The sequence below is a fragment of the Ursus arctos genome, unplaced genomic scaffold, assembly GCF_023065955.2.
Source record: "Ursus arctos isolate Adak ecotype North America unplaced genomic scaffold, UrsArc2.0 scaffold_34, whole genome shotgun sequence".
In the NCBI taxonomy this organism is placed as follows: Eukaryota; Metazoa; Chordata; class Mammalia; order Carnivora; family Ursidae; genus Ursus; species Ursus arctos.
Window position 1 is genome coordinate 24,207,681 of NW_026623030.1, and position 17,692 is coordinate 24,225,372.

Below are 17,692 nucleotides of genomic sequence, written 5' to 3' on the forward strand. Positions count from 1 at the left end.
ATATGTTCATCTGTTTTGTTTAATTTCCACATGTGAGTAAAATCATAAGGTATTTGTCTCTCTGACTTATTTCACTTAGCATAATACACTATAGCTCCAACCATGTCTTTGCAAATGTCAAGATTTCCTTCTTTTGATGGCTGAGTAATATTCCATTGTGTATATATAAACCGCATCTTCTTTATCCCTTCATCAGTCGGTGGACATTTGGGCTCTTGGTGAGAACTTCTAAAATCTACTTTCTAGCAGCTTTCAAATATACACTACAGTATTGTTAACTGTAGTCACCATGTTGTACCTAATATTTTCCAGGACTTTTTCAACTTACACTGGAAGTTTGTACCCTGGCAACCACTGTCTGTTTTCTGCTTCTGTGAGTTTGGGGTTTTTTAGATTCCACATACATCTTTCTCTGTCTGACTGATTTCACTTAGCGTAATGCCTTCAGGTTTCATTCATGTTGTCCTAAGTGGCAGGATTTCTTTCCTTTTTTATGGCTGAATAATATTCCATTATTTAGACCCACCAACAGTGCATAAGGGTCCGCTTTTCTCCACATCCTTGCCAGCACTTACCCTTTTGTCTTTGAGGATAGCCATTCCAGGAGCGAGGTGGTAGTTCGTAATGGCCTTGACTTGCATTTCCCTGATGATGAGCAATGTTGGATATCTTTTTTGGAAAAATGCTTATTCAGATCTTTGGCCCAGTTTAAAATTTTTTTTCTTTTGGGTTGTATGAGTTCCTTATGTATTTTAGATAGCAACCTCTTATTAGCTATGTGGTTTGCAAATATTTTCTCTCATCCTGTAGGTCACCCTTTCATCTTGTTAATTTCTTTTTGCTGCGCAGAAGCTTTTCGGTTTGAGGCAGACACCATGATTTTTAGAGGCTGTGTGCTTAACTGAACCAGTCCCCAGCTGACAGACACATAGGTTGTCTGAAGTGTTTGGCTGTCTGAGACATGGCTATGATGAGCATCTCTCCGTATAGTTTCCACATACTCCTCTGATTATTTTCCAGTCTCTGAGTCCTAGAAATAGAATTACTGGGTCAGAGAATAGGAACTTCAAGGCTCTGCTGCCAAACAGCTTTCCAAAAATGTAGCATTTCACAGCCCACCATCAGGCATACAGAAGGCCTGAAACCCAGCTAAGATGTGGTGCCCACATTGCTGGCTGGGTGCATTTTAGGGATGTGAGCTGTGATCCCAGTTATTTCTCCTGGCCCACCTAGAACCACCTGTTTTTGTGTACTCTGGGTATGACCGGAAGGTGACTTTTATTCTCCAAATAGCATCTGGAAAAATGAGCTCTGAGAGCCCAGAGACCCATGCAGAGACTTGAATGAGTACCTCAAGCACAGTGGGTACCCTAAGCTCCCCAAAAGGTCTTTGACCAGTGTACATTTTGTAAAAGTACATGCCCCGAAATGGAAGTGACTATGGAGAAAGTTTGTGCAGCCCACATAAAAGCGTTCCTGAGAGCTGTATTTCCAAAGCATGTTCCTTAGAACGGCCAGTTCCCAAACTGGCAAACTGCATGAGAAGTACAGGAACACTTACTAAGAGAGCAGATTCCTGGGCCCATCCTGGACTGAGCCGGTCAGAATCTCCAAGTATGGGGCCTCGGAGTCTGCATTTCCCCCCCTCCCAGGGTTATAAAGCCCTGCCTTGGAACACTGGCTCCACGAGGTGCTTACCGGGGCCACTCATGCTCAAGGAAGCTTTAGACAAAGTGAAATAGGATCGTTAGTCAGGACTCTCCTTTGGTTACAGGTTACTGAAACCTAATGCAAACTAGTTTTTGGTTCCTAGGATTCCAAGTCTAGAGGTAGAGGTAATGCCCGGTATAACCTAATCTAGGCCCTCACGCTGCCACCAGGAAGCATCCTTCTCCCTGGGCCTCACCTTCCTCCGTGTTGCCTTCCTTCTCAAAGGGTCCCTGGGCCCATGTTCAGTGGGTACAACTCCAGAGCCTCGGTCACTGCCCCCAGCCTCCTCACCACTGTCCTCAGGGCGGGAGCTACTCAGGATGCTCCCGTGCTCCCCCTACCTGGGATCAGAGTCGGGGTCAGCCACCTTGACCATGAGGACCCTGGGGCAGCAGTAGTGGGCTCCAAATGGAATTCTGCATAGGAAAAAAAAATGGGTCCACGATTCTGATGCTGTAGGAGGTTACTGGACTTTGGGAGTCTTGAAGTGAGGTGTACATGCGGACAATATCCCTCAACTGCACTGATTATGGAGACCTCTTTCTCATTTCACTTTGAAAGTATTGCCTTTGACTTCTCACCCGGGTTCCCCCCTCCACCCCACCACATTTCATCTTCTTTATTGTATCTGTGGTTCATCTTCTCCTTTTTTTTCCCCAAACATTGATCTTAAGTTAATCCCCATCTTCTTGGGGTGACTGGCTGACATAACGCCTAGTACTTCCTGACCGAAGAAGGGGAAGAAAGCGTATGTTGGTAGGAAGTGCAGGGACTCAGAACCTGGCTGACCTAGCTGCTCCCTTGGCAAGTCATTTCAACTATAGTCTGAATTCCTGTGACCTCATCTCTCAGATGAGGCTGGAAGTAGCTCGCGCCTCCTAGCGTTGCTGCGAGGACTGAAGGATGTGGGTCCAAGGAGCGCCCCACCCTGTGTCACACAGAGTAGGTACTTATTAGCCCCTCTTCTCACTTTGGTATTTCCTGTCAACACGGCGTGTTCTGTTTAAGAGGTTGATGAGACGGCCCCTCTTTTACTTATTTTTAACTTTTTATCTTGGAAAATTCCAAACACGGACAAAAGCAGAGAAAATAGTGTAATAAACTGTTGTGTACCCATCAGTCAACTTCAGCAATTATCAACTCCTGTTATATCCGGACCCACCAACTTCCTCTCCACCCTTGGCCTGTTCTGAAGCAGGTCCCGCACACCCTTACTTCACGGGGAGGCCTCTGGAACTGAGGTGTCCCTTACTCTGTCATCTAGCCGGGGAGAGGGTCCTCTTCCACCCCCTGTGGGTGTCCCAGGTTCGCCGTCACACGTGTGCTGTGGGCAGGCCTCAGGTGCCTCTCTCAAGGTGGTAGATTCAAGCCGTCCATGCAGGGAGGCAGTGCCTCCGGGTCAGGTGGCTCTGGGGCCAGCCCCGCCTGGAACCACTTGCCGGCTGGCGATTTGGTCGAGTTCCTGGACTTCTCCAAGTGTCTGTTTCCTCATCTGTAAAGTGGGGATGATAGTAGCACCCGCCTCCTGGGGTGACTGAAGAGTAAGTGAGCATCTGTTTCGCACAGGACGTGGCCCATGTCAAATGTTGGAAAATACCATCCAGTGTCCTTGCCTTCATCATCGTGTCCTCATCTCTGGGCGTGTGATTGCAGAAGGCCTTTAAGCGAATGCTCCTCGGTGTGGTTCTTTGTTCACAATTTCCTTTCTAAAACCAGTTCATTATTTCCTTGACGCATCTGGTAAAGGCACTTTGCATAAGTGACTGAAATTCGTCAAACTGATGGCAGTCTTCTCATTCAGGATTTTTTTTAAAAGAGGTTTCCTTCCTTCCTTCCTCCCTTCCTTCCTTCCTTCCTTCCTTCCTTCCTTCCTTCCTTCCTTCCTTCCTCTCTTCTTTCTTTCAAAGTAAGCTCTACATCCAGTGTGGGGCTTGAATTCACAACCTTGAGATCGACTCACATGCTTTACCGACAGCCAGCCAGGCGCCCCTCCTTCAGGATTCTTGATTTTCAGCCCTAAGCTCATTCAGATGTGTTCTCCTCTGCAGTCCTGCTTGGCCGGCAAGGGAATTCTGGGTGTTTAGCCTCTGTGGCCATCACTACTGGCCATATGAAGTGCTACAGACAGAGGGTGGGCACAGTGACCAGCCTTTTCCCGCTTCCTGTGGAAGCAAGCACGTGCAGTCACTGAAGGCCTACTCAGTTACCCCGTCATTGGCAACAACCTCTCCAGGTCTTGCTGATGAGTAGAACGTACCCAGAAAAAAAGGTTAGTCTGCAGCCAATGTTCTGAAGTGGCATCGAGCATTAGTTACAAACAAAAAGAAATTAAAATGGCGATTGTAAGGTTTCCACTGGCTGTCAGAGACATCTCTGCTCACTGTTACAAAGGAGAGTTTCAGTGGCCCCCCGGAAGGTCTTCATAAATCCCTCGGCCTCCAGGGTTTTTAATCCACCTAAAAAAACACACTCATCCTTTGGAGATGTTTTCTGAAGGCCCCCGACCCAGATGTCGCCACATCAGTGTGCAGACTTCACGAGCTGATGAGTCAGTGTCTGTCTGAAGCTGCACAGGGAAAACTTTTTGGTCTCTCGTTTTCACATCAGATTTATAGGGATTTCAATAAAAATGTTTTCAGGGCTTTGAAACTTTTAAATCCAGGCTTTGTCGTGGTTAACGAAACATTTCCTATTAAGATGCAGCTGCTCCCCGCCCCCGAGAAGCTGCATGAAGAAGGACGTGAAGTTAAGCGAGTACGTCCACACTTGGTTACATAAAAGACCCAGTCACAGAGATTGGAACCAGTGCCCCCCGCCCACCCAGGCTATACATGATTTATATTTCTCTTACGTCATCTTAACTGCCTGGGGGATTTGAATCTAGTCAGCGTGGTAAATTGAAGCCAAATTATATACGGACGTAACCCTCCCCAAAGAATTACTAACCCCTCCCATCCTTTGCCGAGCACTGGACTTGGGCATAACACAGTCCGTGTGGTCAGGGAGGGCCTACTCTTCTTACGGATCTTCACTTTTTAAATGAAAGATTTGCACAGTTTATAATGTTATAGAAGGAACCAAAACTTGGGTGTCACAGTGTTCTGCAGCTGAGTTCACATAGCACAAAGTTTCGTCTTCTAGCTTCATCGTTTTCTTTTCCTGTAGGACTTCGGAGTATAGTGTTAGGGCAGGACCCATGTGTTGCATGCGTTCCCTGCTTACTTGTGGCTACATTTCTATTTAGCTTGCAGAGCAGTCGTTGTTTAATCCTGATAGGTTTTTGCACTGAATTAACAGTCGTGTAACCACTTAGTTCTATAAATGTAAGCAGGGAGGTATGTGCCTGGCAAGGGCTCACATAATGGACCCTCAGCTAATGTTGGTCGGATGAATGAATGAATGAATGAGTGAATGAATGAATGAGTGAATGAATGAATGATGGTCTTTGGTCATATCTGGCACAAAGACAACAAAGAAAATAGAATCCCTGACATTATTATTTGTTCTCAGAGTAGTTAATAGTAGCCCTAAAATATTTGATAGATTCAGGAACTTTGGTGTTATTTAGGAGTATTTAGAGAGGAATAAATAATCACTTAACTTTTTATTTTTTAAAAAATTTTTGGTAAAGATTTATTTATTAGAGAGAGACAGAGAGCACAAGCAGGGGGAGCAGCAGGCAGAGGGAGAAGCAGGCCCCCCTGCGGAGCAGAGAGCCCAACTTAGGCTCAATCCCAGGACCCTGGGATCGTGACCTGAGCTGAAGGCAGATGCTTAACTGACTGAGCCCCTCAGGCGCCCCATCTCTTAACTTTCTAAATGTGCATATCTTTGGACCCACCAAATGTACTTTTAGGAATGAACCCTCAGAAAAACTCACGCAAGTGTACAATGATGTATGTATGGAAAGAACAAGTACTGTAGCATATTTTCCTGATAGTGAAAAATTAAAACAACCCTAATGTCCGTTGATAAGAGATGGGATAAATAAAATAAGGCACACCTACACTTAGTAGTCATTAAAAAGTGAAATTGACCAACATTTCTTGACTCAAAAAGCATGTACAGAATTTGTTATTAAAGGGAAAAGGGAGGGGCGCCTGGGTGGCTCAGTCAGTTAAGTGTCTGACTTCAGCTCAGGTCATGATCCCAGGGTCTTGAGATTGAGCCCCCGTGTCAGGCTCCCTGCTCATCAGGGAGTCTGCTTCTCCCTCTCCCTCTGCCTCGCCCCCCCGCCCCCGCCCCTGCTCGTGCTTTCTCTTACTCTCAAATAAATAAATATCTTTTTTAAAAAGGGAGGGGGAAGGGCAAGTTGCAAAACAATATGTGAAGCATGAGCTCGTTTCATTAATAATGATTTAGATATTTGTACATGCCTGGCAAAACTCTGAAAGGTGGTGTTGCAAATGCTTAACGACATTGACTTCTGAGGGGTGGGATTTGGGAGAACTTTTACTTCTACTTTGTACACATAACCCCGTGTCAGCAGGGGCCTCTGTACCAGCTGGAACCTGGCTCTGGTCCATGCCAGTGGGAGTTTCGGGGCTACCCTGGGGGCTTCCGTGTGTGTGTGTGTGTGTGTGTGTGTGTGTGTGTGTGTGCAGACTCTGTCTATCCCACATCATTCAGACCTGACACTCAACTCATTCTTCACAAAAACACAAAGCCCACTCATGCAAGACAACTTTCTTGAAAATTGGGAATCATCAGAAAGAGACGCATAACTGCATTTCACAGCAATTTACCTACAACTGCTTTTAGACCCTTTTCCCAGTCCTGATGACCACCCCGACAGGGGCTTCCTTGCTGGCCTTCATCCCGTGCAGGACTCAGTGCTCTGCTCCCCCTCCTTCCTGGCATAGCCCCAGGACCTCCACATTCTCCCTGTGCTAGCCATGGCTGTTTGGCTCTTCTTAGTTTCTGTTTCCAAACCTGCAATATAAGCCCATCTCGAGGGTCTATAAATGAGAAATTTCCCATTTCCCATTAGAATTTCCCATTTCCCTCCTTAGAAGATATTTGTGGTTATATGGGGGGGAGGGGCTCATAATATACATTTCTGTAATATTCTAATTTTTCTTAGCTGCGAGCATGTGGCTTGCGTTGCTTTTGTATCTAGAACAAAACCCAGAAAGATAAACAAACAAATCCTCCCAAAGCCTTTTGTGCTAATCTTGTGGCTAAACCATGGTCCCAGCTGGGATGCAGGGCCCGTGGCCAACCAAGTGCGGCCTTCCCCATACAAGGAGGAGAAATCGGAGCCAGTGGTCCTGGGCACGGTTTCTGCCCTGATAAAGACCCCATGGGAATTTGGAGATTTGCACGTTGAAAGGAAGCCCTCAGTATGTTGGATTTGCTGTGAAACAGGAGTATCAGGAGTTATTTCTGTGGCCCACTGTTCTAGGGAGGCCTTCCCGGTCAGCTGGGAGCCCCTACACCAGTGAGCAGGGTGTCCCCCGCGGAGAGATCAGGGCAAGACAAAATGATTTCTGTTGTTCACACTTTAATGCATTTAAAGAAAGAAATCCCCAAATGCCACGCAGCTGCAAAAAAAGAATGCAGGGGACAACAATACCATAACACCACCACCACCAGCAGCAACAGCCAGGCTCTTCTCTCTGGGGCTCTCCGGGCACACCCAGTTTGATGCTAACCCTGCTGGTGTTTAATCCTCATGCCAGAGAGATGCTTTTATGGTCTCCGTTTTACAGATGGGGAAGTGAGGCTTCCCGTGTTGTTTCTACACGTGTGCTTTAGTGCGAACAAGGAAGAAACGCCAAGAGTCGGGACACCGAACACTGGTTATTGCTGAGGGGTGGGGAACTACAGGGCATTTTACTTCTTTTTATGTCTCTTCTCTCTATCTTTGCTTGAATTTTTTATAACAAGCATGTACTAATCTTTATTGGTTTTATGATTATAACAGGATAGATCATACTGATGGTAGAAAATATATTTAAAAAAATATTCGTGTTATTTGCTTTGTTGCTTGCCTTTGCCAGGGCTTCACCTCCGATTATTTTTCTTTCTTTTTGACTTTACTGACATCACATACCGTACAAGTCATGCATTTAAAGTGGCTTTTAGTTTGTTCACAGTTGTGCAGCCATCACCACTGTCTAATCCCAGAGCATGTTTGTCACCCTAAAAAGAAACCCCACACCCATTAGGGCACTTAACACGGTGATCGTGAGTAGTCACTCCCCACCCCCACCCCACCCCGCAGCTCCCGGCACCCACCAGTCTCCCTGCCCCTGCAGATTTGCCTGCTCTGGACGTTTCGTATCGATGGAGTCGTGCACTCTGTGGTCTTTTGTGACTGGCTTCTCACGGGGCATCACATTAGCGAGGCTCATCCAGGTTGTAGCAGGTGTCCGCGCTTCCTTCCTCCTTATAACGGAATGATATTCCCTTCATTCACATGGATACGCCACCTTTTATTTTTTCATTCATCAAGTGGTGGACATTTGGGTTGTTTCACCATGTTGGCTATTACGAATAATACCGCTCTGGATATTTGTGTACAAGTTTTCGTGTAGAGCTGCGTTGTAATTTCTCTTGCCTGCGTACCTAGGTTTAGCATTGCCATGCCAATAACTCCCGTGTTCGAGGAACTCTCAGATTGGTTTCTATTTATTATTTCTTGACTTGAACCAGGCCCTCAGCCATGCTTCGGGGTGCAGCTCCAAGGAAGCAGGACTTGGAGGAGCTGTGAGCACTTGACTGACAAACCCTCGGCTGTGGGTCTGGGAAAGCTAGAGGACTCGCCATGTAGATGGTAAAGCCATTTCCTGGAGCGAGCGCCTGGAAGCATTTGACACCGGGGCTCTAACGAGGGCCTGGGTGACGGGACCGGAATGGGTGGTGGTCTCATTTCTGGGTCACCTCACCCCAGACAGCAGGGCAAGAGCAAGCACAGTGGCCGAGCACCAAGGGCTGGCCTGACCCTGTGACTGCATCCCGCGGGCGTGGCATGTCCCACTCCTGCAGAAAGGCAGCCACCGTCCAAATATAGTTCCTGGAGGAAGCCGGGAGCAGCTGTGAGTCATGGAGCCGAGCATAAATAGCGAGGTGTCCAGATGTGCCCGTGCAGCGGGGCTGCCCGGCCCGGAAACGTGCTCCTCAGCTCCCTCCTTCCCTGCCCGGGGTCCCGGGAGAGGGCACTAGGTGAAGACGTGCGCTGTGACAAGACCGGCTCCTCGCTCGCTGGGGATGTTCTAGAGAGCACCCTGCGTGGGGGGGGGGGGGGGCGGCCTAAGGAGGAGGGAGAGTCTTCCCAGTGTGCGAGCCTATGGAACTAGCACAAAAGAAACCAGCCCACCCCAGGAGCCTGGCCTCAGCTCCGATGTAGCGGGCTCCTCTCTGCCTAACAGGGAGGTTAGAAAGCATAGTTATAAAACACCGTCAGAGGCTTCCTGCTGCCACGGAAGTGAATGCCAGAGGCAGAAGTAGAGCAGTCCTGGGCAAGGGGCTCCAACCCACCGGGAACAGGCCTCCCTTCTGTCCCGGGGCCTGCATGGCAGTGCCCGCAGAGGCCCAGGTGCTGCATGGCTAACTGTGGAAGTTTTATTTTATTTATTTATTTATTTATTTATTTATTTTTAAAAGATTTTATTTATTTATTTGACAGAGATAGAGACAGCCAGCGAGAGAGGGAACACAAGCAGGGGGAGTGGGAGAGGAAGAAGCAGGCTCATAGCAGAGGAGCCTGATGTGGGGCTCGATCCCACAACGCCGGGATCACACCCTGAGCCGAAGGCAGACGCTTAACCGCTGTGCCACCCAGGCGCCCCTAACTGTGGAAGTTTTAAACCAAGCAACAAGCAGTTAAATTAATGCCCCACCTTGACAGTTCTCTTTAATTTGGGCTCCTTCGAATTCTGGGACTCCTTGAGTTTCGCGCCTGGGTGGGCAGCATGAGGAGTGACTACCCCTTGTCTTCCCCATACCTGCACCATCCCCCCCCCCTCCTTGGCCACCCTTCAGGCGAATGGGGGGAGGGGCACACCACTGGTTCAGGTCACTCTCAGAGGACGACTTCGGGAGGAGCCCTTGCAGGCCCTAGAAGTGGGCTTGGGCTAGGGGGAGGGAGTCCTGGGGCTCAGAGTTCCCAGAGCAAGGTCTGTGACGGAGAGCATGACATCTAGGTGGGCACCTCCTGTGGCCCCAAGACTCCTCTGAGGAGGGGGGTGAGCAGAGGGGCCCCTCTTGCCTGGATGTCGTGGTGTCACTGCCAGAGAACACAGCTCTCTAGTGGGGCTGGTTTCTTCTCAGTTCTATCTGGAAATGCAGGCCTACGTCCTCAGACTCCTCCTCCGACTTTTCAAAAGAAGTCTGAAATCTACATTTCTCTCTGAAATCTCCTAATTTTTGAAGTACCATGTGAACCAAACAAAGCATGTCAGCAGATTTAGCCCTTGGGCTACCAGTGTGCGTCCTCTGACCTGCCGATAGCGCCAAGGTCCTCAGTGCCTCAACGGAATCCCAACCCACCAGCTCTCTCTCAGGACTTCTCAACAGGATCAGAAGGTGTCGCAGGCAGACTAATGCCCCCAAGGTGTCAATGTCTTAATTCCTGCAACCCTGTGAATACACTACCTTACGTGGCAGAAGGATTTTGCAAGTATGATTAATTTAAGGATCTTGAGATGGGAAGATTATCCTGGATTATCTGGTGGACCAGGCGTAATCACAAGGGTCTTTATAAGAGGGAGGCAAGAGAGTCAGTCAGAGGAGGAGGCATGGTAAGGGAAGGAGAGGTCAGAGTGTGTGATGAGGCTGCCGGCTTTGAAGATGGAAGGGCTGTGAGCCCCGGAACAACGGCACCTCTAGAAGCTGGAAGGGCAACACAAGCAGATTGTCCACTAGAGCTTCCAGAAGGAAAGCAGCCCCACCTACACCTTGAGGTCAGCCCTTCAGACCTGTTTCAGACTCCTGACCTTGAGAACTAGGATGTGAGCTTGTGTGCTTTAAGCCACTCCATTTGTAGTTGGTGGTTACAATACGACAGGAGACATGTGGAAGGGGCTTGGGGAAGCTTCTCAGGCAGCCCTCGCTCACGCCCCCTCCTCACACTTGTTCCCCCTCAACTTAGACTGGCTGGATCCTTGCTGGCTGTCCTCCCGGTCCACCTCTTCCGTGAGGCCTTCCCAGGCCCACCTCACTGAGGGCTCCTCCAGCTGTTGGCGTGGAGCGCCTGCATTTGGCCTCGAATCTTTGAGAGTCATGGTATCCAAACAGATTAAGTCAGTCGAGGGCACTTTAGAAAGTACTGGTGTCCGGGCCCATCCTCCTGAGCAGCTGAATCGAGGGGTGGAGCCTGGGCTTGATCTTGGTGAAAGCCCCAGGGGCGGTTCCTCGGGGGCAGCCAGGGCTGAGAACCAAACCGCAGTGACAGAACCTTCCTTTTGGTGCACGCTCTCCGCGTACGTTGTCTCTTCACGGGGCCCAGACCAGGGCTTGGCACCTAGCAGCTGTTTAATAAGTATTTGCTGACTGTAAAGACCTAGAGTGCTGGGCTGTTCTCATCGTAATTAAGTGACTTGCCTTTCGTTCATCTAGCTGGAAACCAAATGCTCAGTAGCTGCTAGTAAACTGAACTAAACTAACTACGGCAGTAAGTGGTTATTCTAAAGTCTTTTGTATATTTTAAGGAAAATTCTCCCATGACCTCTCGTGGGCCAGCATCCTGTGCTTTGCTTTGTTTTCTTTTCTTTCTTTCTTCCCCCGGCCCCTGCAACCCGCCCTCTCCCTAAAATCCCCAGCCTGGTCCCAGTTCTTTTTGGCACGAGTATCACCTCTGCCGAAGCACTGTGGTCTAAGAGCAGGTGTTCTCGAAGAGGTGGCCGCCCAAGCCAGCAGCACTGGCATCACCCGGAGACCTGTTAAGACAGACAGATTCTCAGCACCGCACCTCCCCCCCCCCCCAACTCACGAATCAGAAACTCAGGGGGCGGGCCCAGCAGTCTGTTTTAATAAGCCCTCCAGGTCATGTTGACCCCTGACAAAGCTTGAGAATCCCTGCCTTGAAGCCGTGCTTCCCAACCCTGGCCATACATTCAGATCCCCTGAGGGGCTTTTTAAAAATGTGACTGCTCAGACTCCACCCCAGACGAATTAAAGCAGGGTCTCTGGGAACGGGGCTCAATGTTTAAAGCCGCTCGAGCGCATCATACGAAGCGCAGCCTTAGCGGAGAAGGGCCAGTGTGAGAACGCCGATAAAAGGCCTGGCTGAAGCCAAGCGGAGCTCCGGGCCGAGCCTCCGCTCCTGCCGAGCCGGCTTCACGCTGGGTCATGGGGACGGCGCGCAGCGTTCCATTCTGTCTCCAAGGCTCCTCTCCCAAGCGTGAACTTTGCTTAGACATGTAGCAAAATCTGCCTTTTCAACGAACACTTGCAGAGGAGGCTCAGGAAAGAAACGTCAGTGATGCCAAAACTGCCAACTCGATGTTTTTCGAGCACGGATTCTCGGTCAGTCGCATGGGAAGAGAGAGTAAGAGGTGATTCACCTGCTCCGTGGCTTGAGCTGAGAATGTTCACGGAGATCTTTGGAACACTGGGTATGAGTAACTCCCACTTTTGAGTTCCTTTTTGTCATCTTTGGGTTAGTCTTCTATTTCGGAATTGAGTTAAATCGTGTATTACATTTATAATTTATATAGATCATGTATATTATTTATGTAATTATAAGTTATAATGTACGTATACTTTATATAACTATAAATTATAATTTTTATTATAATTACATGTACCGTAATTAGCAAGGGCGTAGAAAGTATAATAATCAGAAGAATAGTTACTGCCTTTTGAGAGCTTACCATATATTAGGCATTAATGTTTAGCACCTTAAACACGTTGTCGCAGTAAACTTCAAAACTCCGCTACCCCCTTTTTCAAGATGAGGAAACTGAGAAGGTCATATAGCAAATGGGAGAGTCAGGATTTGAACCTAGGTCTGTCATCAAAGGTCATACTTTTTTTTTTTAAAGATTTTTTATTTATTTATTTGACAGAGACAGCCAGCCAGCGAGAGAGAACACAAGCAGGGGGAGTGGGAGAGGAAGAAGCAGGCTCCTAGCGGAGGAGCCTGATGTGGGGCTCGATCCCAGAACGCCGGGATCACGCCCTGAGCCAAAGGCAGACGCTTAACGACTGCGCCACCCAGGCGCCCCCAAAGATCATACTTTTAACCCTAGTCTCTACTGGCTCATAGTAAACAGTACCATATGTTTATAATACAATTACAATTAATATAGTACAAAATATAAATAATATGATACTGGGTAGTGTTTTATTTATACATAAAATTATACATAATTTAACTTGCAGTTGTACATAATATAAACTCAATAAATGCTCTATGTGAAAATGTCACCACTTAAAGTACTCATGTAGTATCAGTTAAAGTTCATTCGTATCTGTAACCAATGATGTTATATCTAAAGACCATTCATAGAATGTTACATTGAAAATATATGGCTTCTTTGAAAGTACTAGGTGATTACTAAGATACAGTGTTAAAGGGGAAAAAAACCAGGATACAAAATTATACACATACATGATGAGAGTTTTACAAAACATGTACATATATATTTTATATGCATGGGCTGGGAATGGAAAGAAAGTACCTCACATCTTTCACAGAAATTATGGTTGGATAGTTGGGCTGCAAAAGACTTTTATTTTCTTCTTGCTCCTTGAGGCCAGACCAACACACTAGGGTGCCCCAGACAAGCTGATATGTGGTGTAGCGAGTGATCTTGCGATTTTCGTTCTCTGAAATTTAGTGGACAGGGAGGAATTGGTTACCTATTGATAAATATGTACAACTATAAATTCATTTCCTGATTTTTTCCTACAGACCAAAGCAGAGCTCATGTCCTGGGGAAAAAAGCATTTCCCACTTTTCCGTGGCTCTTATTCTCTCTTCTTGTAAAATTCCAAGCCCCACAATTTATTAGGACACGTATCAGTTTAAAATGTAGGTATTAAAATAAATTACTAATTTCTAGCCCCTTGCCAGACGTAACTTGGATTTCTGAATTTCAGCTTACTGCAGTGTGCATGGTACAAAAATACTGCACAGAGAGCGGCGGATGATAGTGAGGAGGGGTTTTGTTTGTTTTCATATCTCTCCCTTTCTTGCATTCTGGTGGTTTCCTAAGGAGACCCATGTGGAGAGCTGCATTAAATGGCACCACATGTCCTTTTGAATCCATAGTTGTGTCGGCACCCTTTTCTCATTTTAGAAAATTTGGAAAATGCGTAATGAATTTCCAAACCAGGAAGCAGCCCTCATAGAATGAATTGGGAAGTTTCCCTTTCCTTCTGTTTTTGGGAGTGTTTGTGGAGAATTGATATTTTTAAGTATTTGGTAGAACTCACCAGTGAAGCCATCTGGTTCTTGGCTTTTCTTTATGGGAAGTTTTTTTGTTTTGGGTGTTTTTTTTTTTTTTTTAAGATTTCAATTTTTTTTTTTTAAGTAATCGTAACACCCAGCTTAGCTCACAACCCCAAGATCAAGAGTCGCATGCTCTGTTGACTGAGCCAGCCAGGCACTCCTCTTTGTGAAAGTTTTAAAATTACTAATTTAATCTCTTCACTTGATATAGGTCTACTCAGATTTTCTATTTCTTCTTGAGTCAGCTTTGGTCATTTTGTTTCTTTCTAAGAATGTGTTCATTTCATCTAAGTTATCTTGTTGACATGCTGTTGTTCAGACTTTATTTGGTGCAAAAAGGTGGTTTTATTAAAGCACAAGGGACAAGACCCATGGGCAGAAAGAGCTGCCCTCCTTTTTATTTCTGAAAAGTTGGTACTGGCATCCCTCTTTCAGTCCCAATTTTAGTAATTTGAGTCTTTTCTCTCTCTCCCTCTCTCTCTCTCTCTCTCTCTCTCTCTTTTTCTTGGTTATTCTAGCTAAAGATTTATCAATTTGTTTGATCTTTTCAATGAATGATGGCTTCTTAGGTGTTCATTTTTTAATTAAACCCCATAAGTTACATGTAATCTTTTGTATATATAAAATATTACACAAGGAAAATGGAAAAGAGAAAAAAGAAAAAAGAAGCATGGTGTAGTTAATTGAAATTTACTAGGGCCCTTGATCCTGTATTTGAGTTTCAGATGGAATTATTTGCTTCTTCTTATAATTTCCAAATTTGTGAGATTTCTACCTTCCAAATGAAACTAACCTCTGCTTGACAAAGCCAGGAAGTAGTCCATACACTATGAGATGGGTAGGTAAGAGGTGATAATGATGTAGCAGTGCTGATAGTATTGAAAAACTGGCCGCTGTCTTAGGACCGCTGTAACAAAGCATCACACACTGGGTGGCTTCAGACAGCAGGCATGTATTCTCTCACAGGATAAATCCAGTGGTCAAGGCCGTGCTCTCTGCGAAAACTATAGAGGAGAATCCTTCCTTCTTCCTCGCCTCCTCCAGCTTCTGGTGGCCACCAGCAGTCCTGGGCTTGAACTGCATGGCTCCACTCCCTGTCTCTGTCATCACATGGCTGTCCCCTCCCTGTGTGTCTCTCCCCTCTTCTTATAAGGACACCATTCACAATGGATTAAAGGCCCATCCCACTCCAGTATGATCTCATCTTAACTAATTGCATCCGCCATGGCCCTATTTCTAAATAAGTTCACATTCTGAGTCCTGGGGGTGAGGACGTCAACGTCTTTTTCTTGGGGGATATAAGCAGCCCTCAACAGACAGGTTTCCAGCTAACTGTAAACATTTTTCTGTTACTGTCCAATTTTTAGAAGTATATCAAGGTGTCTTTTCTTTTTTTAGAAGATGATGTTTATTTTTTTTTAGAGAAAGAGAGCAGGGAAGGGGCAGACGGGGAGGGAAAGGGACAAGCAGACTCACTCCGTGCTGAGCATGGAGCCCAACACAGGGCTTGATCTCACGACCCTGAGATCACGACCCGAGCCGAAACCAAGAGTGGGACGCTCAACCGACTGAGACTGAGTCACCCATGTGCCCCCAAAGTGTCTCTCCTGCTTACCATGTTTTTTTTTTTTTAAACCTTTTCCCTAGATCGAAGATATGTTTAACGAAATCAGATTTAGTGAGTATGTGGACACTGGAAAGCTAATTGATGAAATCAACTTACCGGATTTCTTCAAAGTTTACCTCAATCACAGACCACCTTTCGGGAACACCATGAGTGGCATCCAGCAGAGCTTTGACGTTCTTGGTTTTACCAATTCAAAAGGCAAGAAGGCCATACGAAGAGAAGATTTCCTGAAACTGCTTCTAACGAAAGGTAAATCCATAAATAGGGAGTATCTTGTCACATCGTTGGGCTGTTGCCACTGGAGAGGAGCTGTTTTGGGGGGAGGTAGACCCCCTGGCATCTTTAATCGATGGGGGGGGGTCTGCCTTCCCCCAAAACCATGGCTTCAACCATGAGAGATGCCACCTGCTGATCCACAGAGCTGATCCGCCGTCCTGGAACCCTAAGAATGTGACTTATGTCCCAGCTTGCTGAACCCCTGTGAGGTTCAATGTCCTCACTTGTAAAAGGGGAGTGCAGTGGCTAGCCACCAGTCTCACTGGGCCGTTAGAACATTGGGATGCAATGGTGAAGTAAAACCACACCAGTGTAAAAATCTCCATTTCTACCTACTGCTTTCCTCATTATTGTATGTGAGGAGGTCAAGTAGGCTTTCTCCCTGGGTGACGATTCCTCTTTGTCAAACCAGTGGTTTCAGCGTGAAGGAAGGTGAAATGAAGCCGAGTGCAGTCCAAGCCCCGACAGCCTTCCCTTCCTGGGAGCACCATTCTTAACCCCCACATGAGGAAGGATATGTGACAGTAACCCGGGACCCCATAGGTTGTTTTTGTGTCTCAAGGAAAGGAAATTGCGGAATGCTTCTCTGTAAGACCTTGGAACAATAATGCTAAGCTCTGACATGATGTGTCGTCCCAAGAGCTGAATGGACACTTTTTCCTTTACGATACTCAGGTGAGCACATGACAGAAGAGGAGATGTGCGACTGCTTTGCTACCCTGTTTGGACTGAATCCTGAAGGGTGGAAATCTGAGCCCGCAGCCGCCTCTGTCAAAGGTACGGTGGCCGGCCCAGTCTGGGCATGCAGCCGTGGCTCACTGATTTGTTGGAGACTTAAGTGCATTTATTTCTCCTGACTGCTGCAAGCCGCTCTCCTTAGTACTGTGCACACAACAAAGCAAGTCTGCTGGGGACCCAACATGAATAAGTGATGAAAGGACCAGCGAGCGGTGGTCGTGTCTGAGAGATGAAAGTGTTTGTTGCCATGTGCTTTGTGCTTTCTGCTCCTGTGTTCCCTTTATTCCACGGACCCGGTCTCCATCTTTTGGGCTGGGGTACATGAGTCCTGACCACTAGGGGAGAAGATCCAGCTTGGAAGGTGTTTCAGGAGAAGCATTGTTGAGATACTTGAGTAAGGACAGCGAGGTGAATGAGCACAAGCCCAGCTTTGAGCTGCTGGTGCTTGAAAGTTCCTAAAGCTGGTCCTCCTCTCCTGTCCTGCCTGAGGATTGCCCACCTCCTTCTTTAGTCCACTGGAGGGAGGAAAACGGACCTGAAGTTAGGCTTGTGAATTTAAGGTCTGGAGAAACCAGTCTAAACAGCTCTCCTGGGCGATGCCTGGGAGGCTCAGCCGCTTAAGGGGTCTGTCTTCCGCTCAGGTCATGATCTCAGGGTCCTGGGATTGAGCCCCACATCAGGCTCCCTGCTCAGGGGGAGCCTGCTTCTCCTTCTGCCACTCCCCCTGCTTGTGTTCACTCCCTCTCTCTCTTAAATAAATAAATAAAATCTTTTTAAAAATTAAAAAATAAGGGCGCCTGGGTAGCGCAGTCGTTAAAGCGTCTGCCTTCGGCTCAGGGCGTGATCCTGGTGATCCGGGATCGAGTCCCACATCAGGCTCTTCCGCTATGAGCCTGCTTCTTCCTCTCCCACTCCCCCTGCTGTGTTCCCTCTCTCGCTGG

At 47.2% G+C, this 17,692-nt stretch overlaps 1 protein-coding gene across 1 annotated transcript in view; it reads left to right on the top strand.

The window, feature by feature from the left end:
• CFAP251 (cilia and flagella associated protein 251) overlaps window positions 1–17,692 on the top strand; it is a 67,015-nt gene that overhangs the window by 47,937 nt on the left and 1,386 nt on the right. The window contains exons 21-22 of the mRNA XM_026514827.4: window positions 15,758–15,986; window positions 16,689–16,790. Coding sequence (XP_026370612.3) covers window positions 15,758–15,986; window positions 16,689–16,790 — 331 coding nt within the window. The remainder of the gene's footprint in view (window positions 1–15,757; window positions 15,987–16,688; window positions 16,791–17,692) is intronic.